The sequence below is a fragment of the Crocuta crocuta genome, unplaced genomic scaffold (genome assembly GCF_008692635.1).
Source record: "Crocuta crocuta isolate KB4526 unplaced genomic scaffold, BGI_CrCroc_1.0 scaffold172, whole genome shotgun sequence".
NCBI classification, from domain to species: domain Eukaryota; kingdom Metazoa; phylum Chordata; class Mammalia; order Carnivora; family Hyaenidae; genus Crocuta; species Crocuta crocuta.
In genome coordinates, this window is record NW_027528872.1 from 7,296,935 (window position 1) to 7,313,402 (window position 16,468).

General features: G+C 41.9%; 1 protein-coding gene across 7 annotated transcripts in view; it reads left to right on the plus strand.

The window, feature by feature from the left end:
* CDON (cell adhesion associated, oncogene regulated) overlaps positions 1 to 16,468 on the plus strand; it is a 101,595-nt gene that overhangs the window by 61,776 nt on the left and 23,351 nt on the right. For all 7 annotated transcript variants that reach the window (XR_013333287.1, XR_013333286.1, XR_013333288.1 and 4 more), the window contains exons 12-17: positions 1,956 to 2,159; positions 3,793 to 3,974; positions 4,640 to 4,745; positions 9,174 to 9,296; positions 13,307 to 13,528; positions 15,513 to 15,787. Coding sequence is in view for 3 of the 7 variants with exons in the window: in XM_077756583.1 (XP_077612709.1) it covers positions 1,956 to 2,159; positions 3,793 to 3,974; positions 4,640 to 4,745; positions 9,174 to 9,296; positions 13,307 to 13,528; positions 15,513 to 15,787 (1,112 nt within the window). In the remaining 4 variants the exon portion in view is untranslated. The remainder of the gene's footprint in view (positions 1 to 1,955; positions 2,160 to 3,792; positions 3,975 to 4,639; positions 4,746 to 9,173; positions 9,297 to 13,306; positions 13,529 to 15,512; positions 15,788 to 16,468) is intronic.

Consider the following 16,468-nt stretch of genomic DNA (forward strand, 5'->3'; position numbering starts at 1 on the left):
GTCATGAGTTTGGAGTTATCCAGAGATAGCCATAGGAAGTGACCTCTTGAATCTTCACAATAACCCTGTGGGAAAGATTAGCATCTCTGTTTTACAAATTCTTAACTGAGACTCAAGAAGGCCACACAGCTTTGCCTGAGGTCACCAGGGCTGCTGTTCAAAATTCAGATTTAAAAAAATTGTTTTTTACATTTTTAATTTATTTTTGAGAGACTGAGTGAGACAGAGCGTGAACTGGGGAGGGGCAGAGAAAGGAGGAGACACAGAATCTGAAACAGCCTCCAGGCTCTGAGCTAGCGTTCAGCACAGAACCTGACCCAGGGCTCGAACCCATGAACCGTGAGATCATGACCTGAGCCAAAGTCGAACACTCAACCGACTGAGCCAGCCAGGCGCCCCCCAAAATTCAGATTTTTAAATTCCCAACTACAGACTGTCTTTTATCCCTGAACTGCCACGTACTCTTTTAGATACTGAAGATTCTTTTCTGTAATGATTCTTTTCCCTAATAACCTTCTCTTTCTATTTGATCTCTGGTGTTCTTTGATGAGTTTTAACTTCCTGTGAATCAACATGAGGAAGTGGTTGGTTATCTAGTACGAAAAGAAAGATTCACTAACAGTTCTGTTCATTCTGTTTCCATTGCTTTCTAACTCGAAAGGAATACAGTAAGTATCAGTCAAAAGTTGCCTGCTTTGAATATTTTTCTCTTTTTATCCCTTAAGCAATTTGTTTTTAAAATGCCACCATTTTCTCCATACAAGTGCCGTCTGCAACAGTATTGTGTTCCTTCTTTTGTATTTGTTCGGGCTAAAGCAGAGTTGAGTTGGGACAGAGTGGTGTCTTAAGGAATGCGGCACGGGCCAGACAGGGCTCGCTTAGTGCCTTCGCCCAGGTAATGTCACCATGGCCTGGAGTTGGACCTCCTTCAGCTCTGGACACCTGACTGTCAGCACACCAAACGCCAGTCAGCCTCTTGAGACCCCGCTTGCTTTTGCAGAACTCAGGTGATCAGTGTAAACCAGAATGGCGATCTCCTCATTTGTACTGAAACCGTCCCACAGACCAGATTGTTTCTACTGGCATTGTTCCCTGGGAGGAACCACCCGGGAAGCCAGTTACAACCACAAGTATGTGGTCTTCTTGGTCAGCAAGAAGAGTTAGGTACATGGTGTAAATGGCTTGTGGACTTAATCCTGATGTTTCTACCTGCCACGGGAGTCTAGACTGTCTGGGTCGTGGGCTGGGACATCCCCTCCCCTTGGCAGTGCCACCTGAAACTCCTAGACACTCCGTTCTCTGACCCCCTTTCTCTGAAGTTTGTGTGGATATCAGGTGGCTCTTCTCTTTGTCGAGGGCACTTTATCTAACTACATATCCTGTCTTCCTGCTTCCATCCCGTGTAGCATTCTCTTTGCCCATTCATATCACTGCTGATTTATTACTCAAAGTTTATCTCTTTACTGCCTGCAGTCTGTTTTTTTGGAGTAGCGTTCCTGTAGCCTTGAGGTGTGCTAAGGTGGGATATGCTAGTAATAGCTGCTAGTCTGTATGTGTTTTCTGTAACTTGGATGGAGAAAGAAAAACATTTAAATAAAGTAACACCTAATTATGAAAATTTACTATAAATTATAAGCACATTCAGACTTGAGGCACCAAGTAATCATTACTTATATACTGTTTAGCCATGCATCTAAAGTAGCATCATACCCATTTAACTTTCCATTTTTTAGAGCTAATTACCAAGTTTATAGATGGCTTTGTTTTTCCTTTATTTCCTGTATTTGGTTATTTCATTGCCCCTTAGCTTTTGAAAGATGACAGGAAAACAGTCTGAATATTATTAACTCCGGCATTAGGTTTGGTGACGAATCTTTAATAAAATGACCCTTTCAGTTTGAGTTCTTCTTGTCTCTGACACCATGGGTTACTGGAAAAAATGTTTCCATGTTTAGTTCCAGAAGCACCTGATCGGCCTACCATCTCCACGGCATCTGAGACGTCTGTCTATGTCACTTGGATTCCTCGGGCCAATGGCGGTTCTCCAATCACTGCCTTCAAGGTCGAGTACAAACGGATGAGGACTAGTGATTGGCTGGTGGCAGCTGAAGATATCCCTCCTTCCAAACTTTCTGTGGAAGTTCGTAGCTTAGAGCCAGGTAGTAATACTCAAACATTTCCTTTCTTGCCCTCCATGCTGCCTCGAGATGCATATTTATAGTGATCTTGTCCTCTTCTCGTTGTTAAAGTAATACGAGCCTGGTATGTGAAAACTGAAGAGAAACTATAAAGAAGAGAATAAGTCACCTGAAACCCACCCAGCCAGAGATAAGCATTGTTTACGTTTTGGTATATTTTTGTAGTCTTTTTTGTTTTAAAAAAATTTTTTTTAATTTTAATTTTTGAGAGAGAAAGAAAGAGACAGAATGCATCAGGGTAGGGGCAAGAGAGAGGGATATACAGAATGCGAAGCAGGTTCCAGGCTCTGAGTTGTCAGCTGTCAGCACAGAGCCCAACGCGGGGCTCGAACTCACAAACCATGAGATCATGACCTGAGCCGAAGTCGGATGCTTAACCGACTCAGCCACCCAGGTGCCCCTGTTTTGTTTTGTTTTGTTTTGTTTTGTTTTGTTTTTAATACAACCCAAGATCATGCCATAAATACCATTTTGTGACCCCATTCTCCCTATATCATAGGCGTTTTCCAATATCATTAGAAATTGTTCAAAACCTCGGTTTTTCATTAACTATATATCTGCTGTATAGGTATAGTGTAATTTACTTAACACATTCTTTTTTTCTGCATCTTGGATTATTTCTGACAGTGCTGTGTGACATCTTTGTGGGTGTGTGTGTGAGAGAGAGAGGCAGGTGTTTTGCTATAATTACATATTTTAAGGGGAAAATTGCCGGTTATACACTTTGGTTACTTTTATTTATGTTTCATGACCATTTCGGTTTATGGACTTTTAAAGGTTCTTTAGTGGCAGATGCCAGTGTTTGTCTAGACAGGTAACATGAGCCTAGGAGCCTGTAGGTAGAGTTGGGACAAGGTGACACTTTTAAGTGTGGGCGAAGCTGAGTAGCATTTTATAGACGGAAAGCAGACTCTTCAGAAGCCCCGCGGTTATATTTGAGCAATCGGGAAGTGTGCAGGAGGAGTCTTAATTTATTCTTTAGATCCAGATCTTCAGACATTCGCAATCCTTAGAGGTTTTGTTGGTTTTTTTTTAAGTTCTTAATATGTAATACAAATAAATACCTTCTGTTGTAGCTTAAATCTGTTCACTCTTATGCTATTATTGGGGAAATCAGAGTGACATCTGCCGTCACCCACACAGCGCCCCTTCATAAGTGTATTGAGCGTGTTAAACTTCGCTTCAGTTGTTTCTTTCAAAGGAGAAAGAACCTTGTTTCGAGCACAGACACTTCAGCCAGTACAGTAGTTGATGGTTATGCCTTTAGAAGATGATGGTGTAAAGAACAAAGTACATGTGCTCTTTCCTGTTCTCTCCCTGCCCCTTCCATGGCAGACATCATTAATCTTTCATGGCGTTGTCTCCCAGGGGCTCCCAGTGAGCTCTTGGCCCCAGGAGCCCAACATCTTGAACGTTCGCTGCCAGTTGACAGATGCTGGCAAGTGGGGTGAAACCTGTTTGCCGTGGAGACTTCAGAGTCTGTTTCTGTGATGGTAGAAAGATATATTGGCACCTTCGTCGTATCTTGTATGTCATACCTTCAGTTGTCTTCCTGCAGCGTTTTAAAAACTGTTTTTCTCTCCTCCCTCAAAAGGTTCAACATACAAATTTAGGGTCATTGCTATCAACCATTATGGCGAGAGTTTTCGGAGTTCGGCGTCTCGTCCTTACCAGGTGGCTGGGTTCCCCAATCGTTTTTCTAACCGTCCCATAACTGGACCTCACATCGCATACACCGAAGCTGTCAGTGATACGCAGATCATGCTGAAGTGGACGGTAAGCAGGACATCTTTTCTAACGAGACGGTTTTCTGGTTTGGCCATGGTAACGATTGATCTGACATCCTCATGACATGACATTATGAATAGCAAATGTTTGTGACTTTTAAGTGAGGGAAAATTGAAGGCCATAGAATATTTATCTAAAAGCACGTGTGATAAGTGGGGCAGTCTCCTCAGCTGTCAGCCAAGTGTTATCGTCATTGCCATTTCAAGGTTGATTGATTTTTTTTCATGTTTATTTATTTACTCTGAGGGGGAGGGAGGGGCTGAGGGAGAGGGAGAGAGAATCCCAAGCAGGCTCCATGCTCTCAGCGCAGAGCCTGCCATGGGGCTCGAGCTCACAAACTGCGAGATCATGACCTGAGCAGAAATCAAGAGTTGGACGTTCAACCGACTGAGCCACCCAGGCAGCCCCAAGATTTATTTATTTTGAACCAAATGTATTTCCATGCCTTTGAACCTGGTGAAATATATCACGTCATTCGTGCCCAGCCCTCTAGTACTAAATACTCTCAATTCCTTTGAATTAAATTTAAAACAGCCATCAAGGATGTTTACAAAATGAAGCTGGAAAAATACTGCCACACAGATATTTCACGTCATGGATGTGAAAGTTACACTTGTTTTTGTCTTTGACAAGTCTTTGCTTCTGTTTTTCAGTACATTCCATCAAGTAACAATAATACTCCCATTCAAGGATTTTATATCTACTACCGGCCAACAGATAGTGACAATGACAGTGATTACAAGAGGGATGTTGTAGAAGGTAAGTCCCACCAGCAAGCTGGCCTCCCAGGAAAGCGCTTTGGGTGGAGAAAGTTTATAAATACTACAGAAAACATCATCCTAGGTTAAGGTAGATAAGACACGAAATGTCATACACACTATTACTTTGATTTTTTTCCCGAAGAGAGACCGTCTTTCCAGTGTAATATGTATAGTATCTTACTATTTTGGTAATAGAAACAGTTACAAAAGTATGGGGGAGATCTGATTTGTCAGCAGTTCATCTGAAAAAAATTTTTGTTTTCTGTTTTATTTAAATGAATAGTAATGTGGGTAGAAAAATCACGTGCGACTTGTAGCTATATCTAAAAAATGTCTCAGTCCCAGTTCTGTTGATATCTGAGCTAGAATGATTGTATCTTGAGCATATTCCCCACTTTGAGAGATGCTGAGAGACTGGAGTACATGTAGAGAAAAAACCAGCCAAGATAGCGAAGGGTGTTGACACTACCTTTCCCCTGCATATAAAACACAGTCTAGAACTTCGCATGTGGTCTGAAGGGCCAGCCACAGGATCTGGCTGGCCCCTGCCTCCACCTTCCGCCAGTCTCCCGCACCTCTCCCCTCTCACTGGGCCTTCCGTGACACGCTGGCCCTCTCTGAGTTTCCTTGTGTGCACCAAGATCTCTCGTGCCTCAGGACGATGACACATGGCAGTTCCTGCCCCCTACCGTGCTCCTCTTCCAGTGTTTAATTTAGTTTCTTCTGTTGTGTGCCGAAATGTTACTTTCTCAGGTATCCTCCATTGGTTAGTGTGAGCTACCTTTGGTGTAATTTCCAATGGGGCCCTTTATGGTTATGTCGTAGAATTCATCACAGTTGGTATGTAAGGAGTATGTGTGCATGTGTGTATGAAATTATTTACTTAGTTTGTCTCCCCCGCTAGATGTTAGCCTCTTTGTAGGCAAGGAGTCCCTTCTCCAGTGCTGTATCCCCAGCCCCTACAGTGGTGAGGTGTTCAGTATTGAATGAATGAATGAATGAATGAATGAATGAATGGATTCCAGAAAGAACAATGGAATGTCTGAGGATGTTGAGGCTGGAAAAGGGATATCTACCAAGCAGTGTGACTGACAGCTGTCTTCAAATACTTAAAGACTATTATGTGGAGGAAGAACTCAGCCAGTTGGGGAGGGGCAGCTGAAAGGAAGTAGCATAAAGAAGAACCCTCCACAACACCATTTTCAACAAAATAAGAAACCCCTTCATTTTGGAGGTGTTCGGCAGAAGCTGGATACTTCTTTTTCAGTGATCTCTTGGAAGGGATTCTTGCTTTGGGAGGAAGCCTTCTTCCTAGGACTTTTTTCACTCCCAAGATTCTGATTCTTTGAACTATTAACATTGTGATAGATCATGTCGGAAAATGGCCCTGGGCCAACGTTGTTCTCATATGACTTCTTGATGTCAAATACCGCATAAAATTTTTGTTATAAGTAGTCTTATAATAAATTCACTTAAATATGCTAAATTAAGTTCCTTTAAATGGTGTAATTCAAATAATGTTTTCCCAGCGGAATTACTTTTGTAATATAGTACAAAGTTATCATCCGAGTTTTAATACCTGGCTCGTGCAGGTGCTCAGTAAATCTTTTTTGAGTGAAAGAATGATTATTTCTCTTAATCTGGAAAAGTAGGAAACAAATTAGTTTTAAAAATCCACTTTAAACATGAAACGTTGGGGGAAATGAGGGAGATACTTGTTAGGGGCCAGACTATTCTGTGAAGGTAAGAGGGTAGCTGTCTTGGGGGAGATGTGACTGAAGAAACATGGGGAGGGGGACTTTTGGGGTGCCGGTAATAGTTCCTTTCTTGACCTAGGTGTTGGTCCCATGGGTATGTTCAATTCACTAGCATGCAGTGAGCTCTTCTGTCATGGGTACCTTTCCACATGCACATTTCACTTTCTAAAAAAGCTTTTCAAAAGGAAGAAATGGTAAGAGTTGTTAGTAACTGTTCTATGTTTGAGTCCTAGCCAGGTCTTCATTTTAGTTTCTCTGGGGTAGGAGAGTGGGGCTGGCAGACTTTTATTTCAAAAGTCTTTTGACAGAGATCACCATTTGCTATAAAATAGTTCTGAACAAGGTGAATGTAAATAACGTGAACCTCCCTCTCTGTCTTGCTCTTCGTCCTTCTTTTCCCTGCCTCTCTTGGTTCTACTCTCTAGAAACACCCACCAGTATTTCAGTTTTTACAGTGTGTTCTCTAGTTAAGTCTTTGAACTTTTTGCAAGCTTTCGTGATGTGAATATGGTGTGTGGAGCTGGGAGATTACTTTTGTACTCCAGTAGTAGTGTCTGCAGATGTGAGTTTTGCCTTACGGTGCACAGAGGACTTGTTTATAAACTTCGTAGACTGAGCAGTTAGATGTTTAAGTGGGCTTCACTGTGCTGTGTGATTTGCTTATTCCTTATTTTCAGGTTTATGCATTTGAAATTCTTTTTGTGGCCGCTGGAAACTATTGGCCTGTTCTCCCAAACCAAGGAACAAAAAGTATTTACCCTTTGCACATGAAGTTTTCTTGAAAGCAAAGTTTTAGATTACTTACGTATATTGACGCAGAATTGTTTAAGCTTTTGGAAAAAGTCTGAATCTCAATGACTGTGTTAAAGAATACACCAAGAGCAATTATATTACGTTATCCTATCTTCTGAATGAAGCCCCACATTGAAATAAACTGTAAATGTTTCCAGCATACCAGTGCTTTTGTGATGAGTATTTTTGCCTTGTACAGTTGAGTTTCCTATAAATTAAAGTATCAGGCATCCTAAGCTTTAAGCATGTGCTTTGGTTTTTCACCTTTTCTAAAATATCCTTTGAGGGGAAAAAAAAATGACCCCTTTAAGGAAAGGGTATGCTGGTTGGTTGACCCCCCTAAGAATGCACTTTGTTGTCTTATTCATCAGCGATCAGTAAAAACTCTCTCTCTGCTAGTGCTTCCTGTCATTTTAGCTGTTTGAGTAATTACCATAACAGTGGAATATTAATCTAACAAGGTACGTATTCTTTGACCTATATTTCTCTTATTAGTTAACCTATTGGAAGCGTAGTTTAATCCTGTTTTGACTAGGACTCTGAAAGGAAAACTTCAAATCTAGCGTGGTAATTATTCAGGAGAATGTTTATAGTTAGGTGAGTGTAGGGCTGGGCTAGAAAAGACCCAAGGACAGAGGAAAAATAGAAGTCTTTGAGAAAGGTTTTGGAATTTAGAAATAGATCTGTTCCAGTCTTTGACTCAAGATTGCGAGTCAAGTTTCTTTTAGGGTCCTCTTTATACTTATAAAGGGGGCATAGAATTCCTTACTTCTGGAGCCTTTCAGAGTCTCTTGATCCTAAAACAAGCAGATTCTCTCCTGTGTAAACTATGGGCCTTTATGAATGAGGGGTTTTGTAGTGGTGACCTGGAAAAGAGGGTGTGTTTCGGGTTTGAAATATTTTTGTCTGCGTTGAATTAGAAAGGGACCCAGTGCTATTGGACCTGTCAGCCAAGTAGATTTGACTCGCTTGTGTGGTTTGGTTTTGTTTTTCCTCCCCCTTCAATTAATTCTTAAATCAGTCGGTGGTATCGTTGAGCTTCTAAGGAACTGTGGAAACAGTTTGAAGAGATATGTTCTAAGAGGGATTAAAGGTGCTTGAAGAGTTCATTAAATCTGGCAGAAGTGTCCCTGTTTATTAAAGTTCATCACATGTCCGTGGAAGTAAAAATGGAGTGGTTCATATGCGTGTTCAGTTTGGGGAGTGTTTCTAAATGGAACGTTGGCTATGTGCCATGCATAACAGAATCATTCTATTAGAGATACTTGTGTGGTTGGGAGACCCTGACTCAAAAGAAAAGAAACAGTGGGAGCAGGAACCAAGAGTTTCCGCCAGTAGGTTTTGCTTTTTGATTATTTTCAACCATTTGTTCAGACATCCACTTAGATGTCTGTTCATGTCACATCCAATCCAGCAGAACTGAGTTTCTCTAAGGCCTGTCTTATGAATAAATGGTCACTTCTTCCGGGTAAGGCGCCATTTGCTGAACTCATTTATCGTGCTGCTTTCTGGTGGGTGGACAGAGTGGATTGACTTGTTAGGTTAAAACAGAACATCAGAGGACTTGAGGGTTTTTTCTCCCCTAACCTCTGCATGAAATTAACATGTATTTTATGAAGACCCACTACTAATTATTTGTAACGCAACAAAGTATTACTACCAGCGGTATAACTTTAATTCCATGTGTCTCTTGTCACTTGTTTCATGGCATGTCACAGAAATGCTGTTTGGCTGTCTGCATTACTGAAGTACTTCGCTTAAGGACATTTTCATCGCGCAAACAGACTCTACAGTGATAGGTGCTCTTCTAACCGTGTTTTGAGATCACCTTTGGGTCGTGCGATATGTAAAGCTTTTCTTTTCCTTTTCCTTTCTAGGTTCAAAGCAGTGGCACATGATTGGCCATCTGCAGCCAGAAACTTCTTACGATATTAAAATGCAGTGCTTCAATGAAGGGGGAGAAAGCGAGTTTAGTAATGTGATGATCTGTGAGACTAAAGGTAAGAGAAGAACAAGAACTCGCTTTTTTTTCCCTGGACGGTTCTGGAACTCCAGACTCTGCATTAATCCTTCTGACTCTTGAGATGTTTACCTAAGGAAGAGTCTGCTCTGGACAGTTTTCTGGGTGTAGGCATAAAGACTGTCCCAACAGAAAACATAACATGTTGGCCAGAGCACTTGTCTAAAACCTCGTTTACGGAAACATTGATCATATTCATCAATTTCTGTGTGGCTCCAAGCAACTCACTCCTCTTTTTTTTCCCTCCACAAAGAAAACAGAAATATTTGCTGGATGATTGCTGAGATTGCTGTGAAAATCAGAATACTTTTTTTAAAAAGTACAATTTTAAGGAAAAGTGCTTTATACACTTAAAGTGGTTTCTCGAGTGACAGTTATTAGTAATGCTGTCGGCTTCTTAAGGGTGGTAGTTAAATTCAGAATTAAGGTGCACTCTGCTAAATTGAAGTTCCTAACTCTGCCTATGTAGATTGACTATAAAATATCTTCTAGGTTTTCTTTTTTTAATGTTTATTTATTTTTAGAGAGAGAGGGATAGAGTTGGAGAGGGGCAGAGAGAGGGAAAGAGAGAGAATCCCAAGCAGGCTCCACACTGTCAGTGCAGAGCCTGATGCAGAGCTCGAACTCAGGAACTGTGAGATCGTGACCTGAGCCAAAATGAGGAGTCAAACGCTTAACCCACTGAGCTACCCAGGTGCCCCTATCATCTGTTTTTAAAGGTGATAATACTACACATGAGTAGTAGAAACAGCTAGTGTGGCTATTTACAACTCCTATCCAGTCTCAGTTAATCTAATAGAAAAAGAGACTGTTTTTAACTTGTGTCTGTTTTTAAGAACAAGAGAAAATTTCCCCGATTGCTCACCCATCCCTCATCCCCACTTGTCCCAGTGATCAGAACTCAGTCACACGTTCCCCAAACCATTCCCAGGAGCGAAATGATCGATTGGGACTTAACTTGAGTTGTCTGGGGTTTGAGTGGACATCTCAACAAACTCGGGGCTCTGCAGGAGTGGGAGGAAAAGGCTGCTGACCGGGCTGGGCAACTTTCAGTGTGTCTGCTACAGGTGATTTGATGATACCGATTTAAAAATGAAACTAAGGCACCTGGGTGGCTCAGTCAGTTGAGTGTCCAACTCTTGATTTTGGCTCAGGTCATGACCTCATCTCAGGATCAAACTCCATGCTGAGTGTAGAGCCTGCTTACGATTCTCTCTCTCCCCCTCTGTCCCTCTCCCCTGCTCACTCTCTCAAATAAAATTAAATTGTTTTTTAAATGAAGAAACTGAGGCTCAGGTAAATTGAATTATAAAGACAAGACATCGTTCCATCTTTTAATGCTAAGTTATGTGACTTTCTGCTGTAAAACCCACATATTAAATCCACATTTAATACACACACATGCAGACATTTAAATTTACCTTGGATTTATTTGGGGTAGTATATATTTGAGGAGCTTTTGGTATTAGTCGCTGTGATACGTTAATGGACATCTCTTACTTGCCTCTAGAGTGTTGTAATACTTAGGGCAGAATTAAATAAAAATGAAATTTATCATCTCTGTCCCCAAGGCATTTAAGAATCTAGCCAGGCAAAACATAAAACATAGACAACAGTGTAATAACTATATCACTTAATTAGTAGTATGGCGTAGCCCTGTCTATAATAGTATGCCTCATTAATTGACCTTACTGGTGAATACAAGGTTCTCCCTACAGACTTTCAAGTCACTAAAAAATGAAAAAAATCTCTTTGAAACGTTAACTGTTTGTATTGAATAACTTTCTGAAATGTATCACACAATTCCCAGCCTGTTTAAATAGAATGTATGATACACAATCTCAGCTTTTAAAGGAATGACTCAAGGGGAGCCTGGATGGCTCCATCAGTTAAGCATCCGACTTTGGCTCAGGTCATGATTTCAGGATTCGTGAGTTCAAGCCCCACGTGGGGCTCTGTGTTGACAGCTCAGAGCCTGCTTCAGCGGATCGTGCTATGGATCCTCTGTCCCGCCCCCCCCCCATCCGTCACCCACTCGTACTCCTCTCTCTCAAAAATTATAAAAACGTTTACGAAACAATAACTCCAGGTTCTTGTTGTGAACAGTGATTGCCTTATCTGTGATGATTCAGTAAGGTTTTCAGGAATGGTGTTGAAGCCAGCCATTTCCCCGTACTCTTAAAAGATCAGAGTCTCTCAAATTTTTCTCAGTCCTTTTTCTCTTTATGTTTTTCATCTCACTTTTCTTGTTCCATGCTCTTAGCCTCTTCTTCTTCTTCCTCCGCTTCCTCATTCTATTCCTTCTTTCTCCTCCTCTTTTTTTTTTTGAGGGGTGGAGCAGGCAGTGGGGTGGGGGAGGTGGGGGAGAAAGAGAATCCCAAGCAGGCTCCACATAGCCTGATGCAGGACTCAAACTCATGAACCATGACATAATGACCTGAGCCGAAATCAAGAGCTGACGCTTAACTGAGCCACCCAGGCACCCTCCTCCTCCTCCTCCTCCTTCTTCCTTCTTCTTCCTTCTTCTTCCTTCTTCTTCCTTCTCCTTCCTCCCCCTTCCTCCCCCTCCTTCCCCCTTCCTCCCCCTTCTTCCCCCTTCTTCTTCCCCCTCTTCCTGCCCCCCCTTCCTCCTCCTCCTCCTATCTCTTCTTACTGATGTTGATGAGTCTGTCTCACCCTCCACCACAGAATGTTTTAACTTTAGCAGAGGTTGGCAAAATCATCGAGCTTGGTAGAATTGTGAATAAATAAGACGTAAATAAAGAGTTGTTAAATCTGACGGACTTCCCCATGGGTAATCATGATCTTTAATGTATGGTCTGTCATGTCTCTTTTGCCTCAGAAACTCATTTGTTTCTTTTAGAATTGGCAGGGACCTTCAAATTGTCTAATGCAACATACCACCTGCCTTTACGGTCTCTGCCAAGCCTTCATCCAGTTGTCAGTGTTGGAGACCTCTTTCCTTTGAAAGGCGGCCTCTTCTTTATGGATTCCAGCTCTGTGCTGTGTAAAGTTGCTAGAAAATTGAACCGCAGTATAATATTTATTGAAGTAGATTGCTTTTAAAGACCGCTCTGCCCCAGTACGGACCATAACGGGAAATATAATAACTAGTAATAACAAAAGTGATTGAACACGGCCATGTGCCAGTCTCTCTTCTAAGTGCTTTACATGATTCACTCATTTACCCTTCATTACAACCTTACGATAAAGCTGTTGTTACCTACAGTTTCCACATACAGAAACTGGTCCTTGGAGGTTAAAGTCCTACAGCTGAGGGTAAGTGGTGGCACAGAGAATATAAAGCTGGGCAGTGTGGTTCCAGAGGCCGAGCTGTCAGCCACAATGCTCTGCTGCTTCTCTGTGATGTATAAAACATTAAGAACGTGTTGTTTGAGGACAGAAAATGGGGTTTGAGTCCCAACTGTTACTAGCTTCTGTTGTCGCTCTTACCCAGGATATCCATGCATTAGGTAAGAGGACTGCCTTTATATGGACTCCAAAGGTTATTGGTTTTGGAACGCTTGTCTTTGGAATTGTAGATAATTGTTTGAATAGTCCAAAGTCAATATCTTATAATGTTAATCATATAAAAGAGGCGTAAGATACGTATTTTTGAGTCTTATTCAGCTCAGAGTATATCACAGAGAAATATTTGTTCCATCCGTAAGTTGAAATATCTTTACTTCAGCTCTTTGTTAGTCTTCTACAGGTATCATTGAGCAGATAATCGTATAGCAGTTTGGGTTCGACTAAGTACATGTGTTTCTCTGCTTTTATGATTTCCATAGAATTTGGGGACTAAGACTTTGGCACATCTGATTTTTAAACTTTTGAGCCCTCTTTGTGACTCACTGGTGGTCAGATCGTCTCAGTAACGAGGATAAACACATTGGCTCGCATTCCCAACCAGACCTCCTTCGGAGAGTAAACCGTTTCACAGAGTCTGCATTCACTCTGACACCATGTTTTCCTTTACATTTCAACTAGTGAAACGTGTCCCTGGAGCTTCTGAGTATCCCGTCAAAGACTTGAGTACCCCTCCGAATTCTCCAGGAGGTGGACGAAACGTCGGGCCTGCAACCAGCCCCACCAGAAGCAGCGACATGTTGTATCTGATCGTCGGCTGTGTGCTGGGGGTGATGGTCCTCATCCTCATGGCTTTCATCGCAATGTGCCTGGTGAAGAACCGCCAGCAAAACACCATACAGAGTAAGCCGCTTGGGGCTGCTTTCTCGTCCCTAAAGATGGGTGGGAAAATATTATCAGGATAAATATCAATCCCAGATACTTCCGTGCGCTAGGGTCATGGTAGAAAACACACGAGATACTCTCCATTCGGGGGAGGTGACTTTAAAACTGTTCTGGCCGTCAGCCGGAATAAGTGGAGCATTGCATTAAATTGCCCAGTGGAAATAAATAGCAGAGCCCAAACAGGCAGGTCTCTAAGTAAATAGCTGACTTAGTGCTGAGAAACCCTGGCTTCGTCGGACCACCGAAGAGCAAGAGTGTTTGGAGTGTGAGCTCTGGGATTGCTGCAGGAACACCTTCATACTGGTGCAAGGCCTGTCAACAGGAATAGAAAGGGCTGGAAAGTCTGGAAAGGAATACTTTTCTGAGTTGCTTCTACTGAATGACACAAGTTAAGGGAGCACGGTCCTGTTTGAGTGCCCAGTGGACCAGAACTGCTCCAGACTGGCATCTCCTCCCCCTAAGTGTGATGCTTACCCGGTCAGTGATGGTGCTATGTGAAAACAGATAGCCCAGGGCCCCTTTTCCTTTCTCTTTCCCCACTTCTCTCCCTTACCCTCCCCTTCCTCTCTTTCTTGTTCTCCCAGCCGTTATAATCAGGGAAATCAGATTCAGCAGACTTTAGGCTCTGGTGGGAGGAGGTTTCAGGGTTTTCCCTTTGGCCCCAGAATAAGAGAATTAAAGCTAATAGCTCAGAGGTGGGGGGAGGGGGGAGGAAGATGATTTGTTTTTGTTGAATCGGTGCCTTCCAGGAGACAGGGAGAGAGGTGGTAGTGGCAGCGGCGGCGGTGGTGGTGCCAGGCTGAAAGGGTTGGAGATCATTTGACTGGGTCTTTTTCTAAATGGTTTCAATATCATTCACTCTAATGGTGTGAGCTGAGTCCTAAAGGAATAGTATTGCTTTGGTTATCTGGGCAAGATTAATCTGGTGAAGGTCATTTCCCTTTGTGAGTTGATAATATGTTAAAAAATGGAAGTTTATGTGATGTTCATTCAGTCATTTATTCAGAAGATACTCATTGACTGTCTTCGATGCCCTTGGCACTGTGTTAAACAATGGAGATACACTGGTGAAAACGTAAACATGGCCCCTGCCCTGCCAACTTATAGTTTAATGGAAAATGTAATCAGGTATACTGACAATAACTTACCTGTGCAAGAAGTTCAGTAATAGGGAGAAAGACACCTAACCCAATCTTGGCATGCTCTAACACCTTTGAAGAATTTATCCAAACTCTGCCAACAAGTCCTGTAGAGTTTAGGTACGCATTTTCTAAGGACTATTTCACTATTTCTAAATATGTCTAGTAAGCGTGCCTCTGGAAATCAGAATTGAGGAGGCAACTATTTAAATCCTTTTAATAAAAGGAAATGGAATAATTAGCCTTTGCCTTTAGTAAACCACAACTTCCACATGGACTATATTAACCAAGGAACTATATAGAGAGTCAGTGAATGTATACATAACTCTGTCCTTTCATTTAAAAGTGTTACTGTTATTTAAAATATCCTACCTAAAGGTTGCCTTTTGTAGTTGTTTTATACAGTTTCTGTCAGCACTTTGAAGTGTGTGGGAGTGTAAACACTTTTTCTTAGTGTTGCCAGGACTTTGATAATTTCAACTTGCATAATTTATTAATTCTCTTGAGTAATTTCTCTCTGGTTAATGTCTCTTCCCATTAACAGAGTCTTAATTAACTCAAAGTTCCTAGCTATCTCCATACAAGGAAATAGCAATAATTTTCTCAAAGCATATCTCAATAATTAGGCTTTAAGTGAACACACTGAAGGCATTTTATTTTACTGTATTATAGTTTCATAGGGGTTTGTTCCATTAATAAAACTGCCTATGCAAGATTGTCTCTTTTAGTGTCTTACTGTTAATGTGATTTTGGTTTGTTTGCTTGTTTTATTTTGTTTTGTTTTGCTTCTTTGTTCTCAACAGAATATGACCCTCCAGGATATCTCTACCAACGGTCAGATATTAATGGGCAGATGGTGGAATACACTACTCTACCTGGCACAAATCGGATAAATGGGAATGTTCATGGAAGCTTCATAAGCAATGGAGGTCTCAGCAATGGTTGCTCCCATGTTCACCATAAGATCCCTAATGGAATCAACGGAGTCGTGAATGGAAGCTTAAACGGAGGGCTTTACTCAGGGCACACAAGCTCACTACCCAGGACACATGTGGATTTTGAACATCCTCACCACCTAGTAAGTGTAAGAGACCTAATTATAAATAAAGCCTCCCTGGGTGTCTGGACAGCTCAGTCGGTTAAGCATCCGACTTTGGCTCAGATCATGACCTCGCTAGGTGGTGTTTCGAGCCCCATGTCAGGCTCTGAGCTATCTGAGCTGGAGCCTGCTTCAGATTCTGTGTCTCCCTCTCTCTCTCTGTCCCTCCCCTGCTCACGCTCTTGCTCTCTCAAAAATAAACATTTAAAATTTTTTTAAATAAATAAGTAAATAGAGCCTCCCTGTACCCCACGGGACCAGGGTACAAGAACATGGTTGGCCTACTTGGCCTTTTTGAACATAGAAACCTTACAGGTTCACTTCACTGGACTGGAAATAGTATGTATCAGTGGCAACCCCCGAATCCAGAGTAATCTTTGTAAGCTTTCTATCGTCAGGTGATAGTTGTGTTCATTCATTTGGTTTCTATTTTAAAATTATTTCACGGTGAAAGTAGAGTACCAGTAACGAACTTGCTGGAAGTTATTCTTGGGAGATGGAAATACCATAGGGCATAGATTGGACCCAATACTTTAAATTTGATTCATTTAGAGCAAAGTCTGAAAACTCACAGCCCCATGGGAGTCAGGCAGATCAGGAAACTGGGAGAAGCAAGCTGGGAAAGAGCAGTGGGAGCAGGGGCAATCTGGAGAACACCAG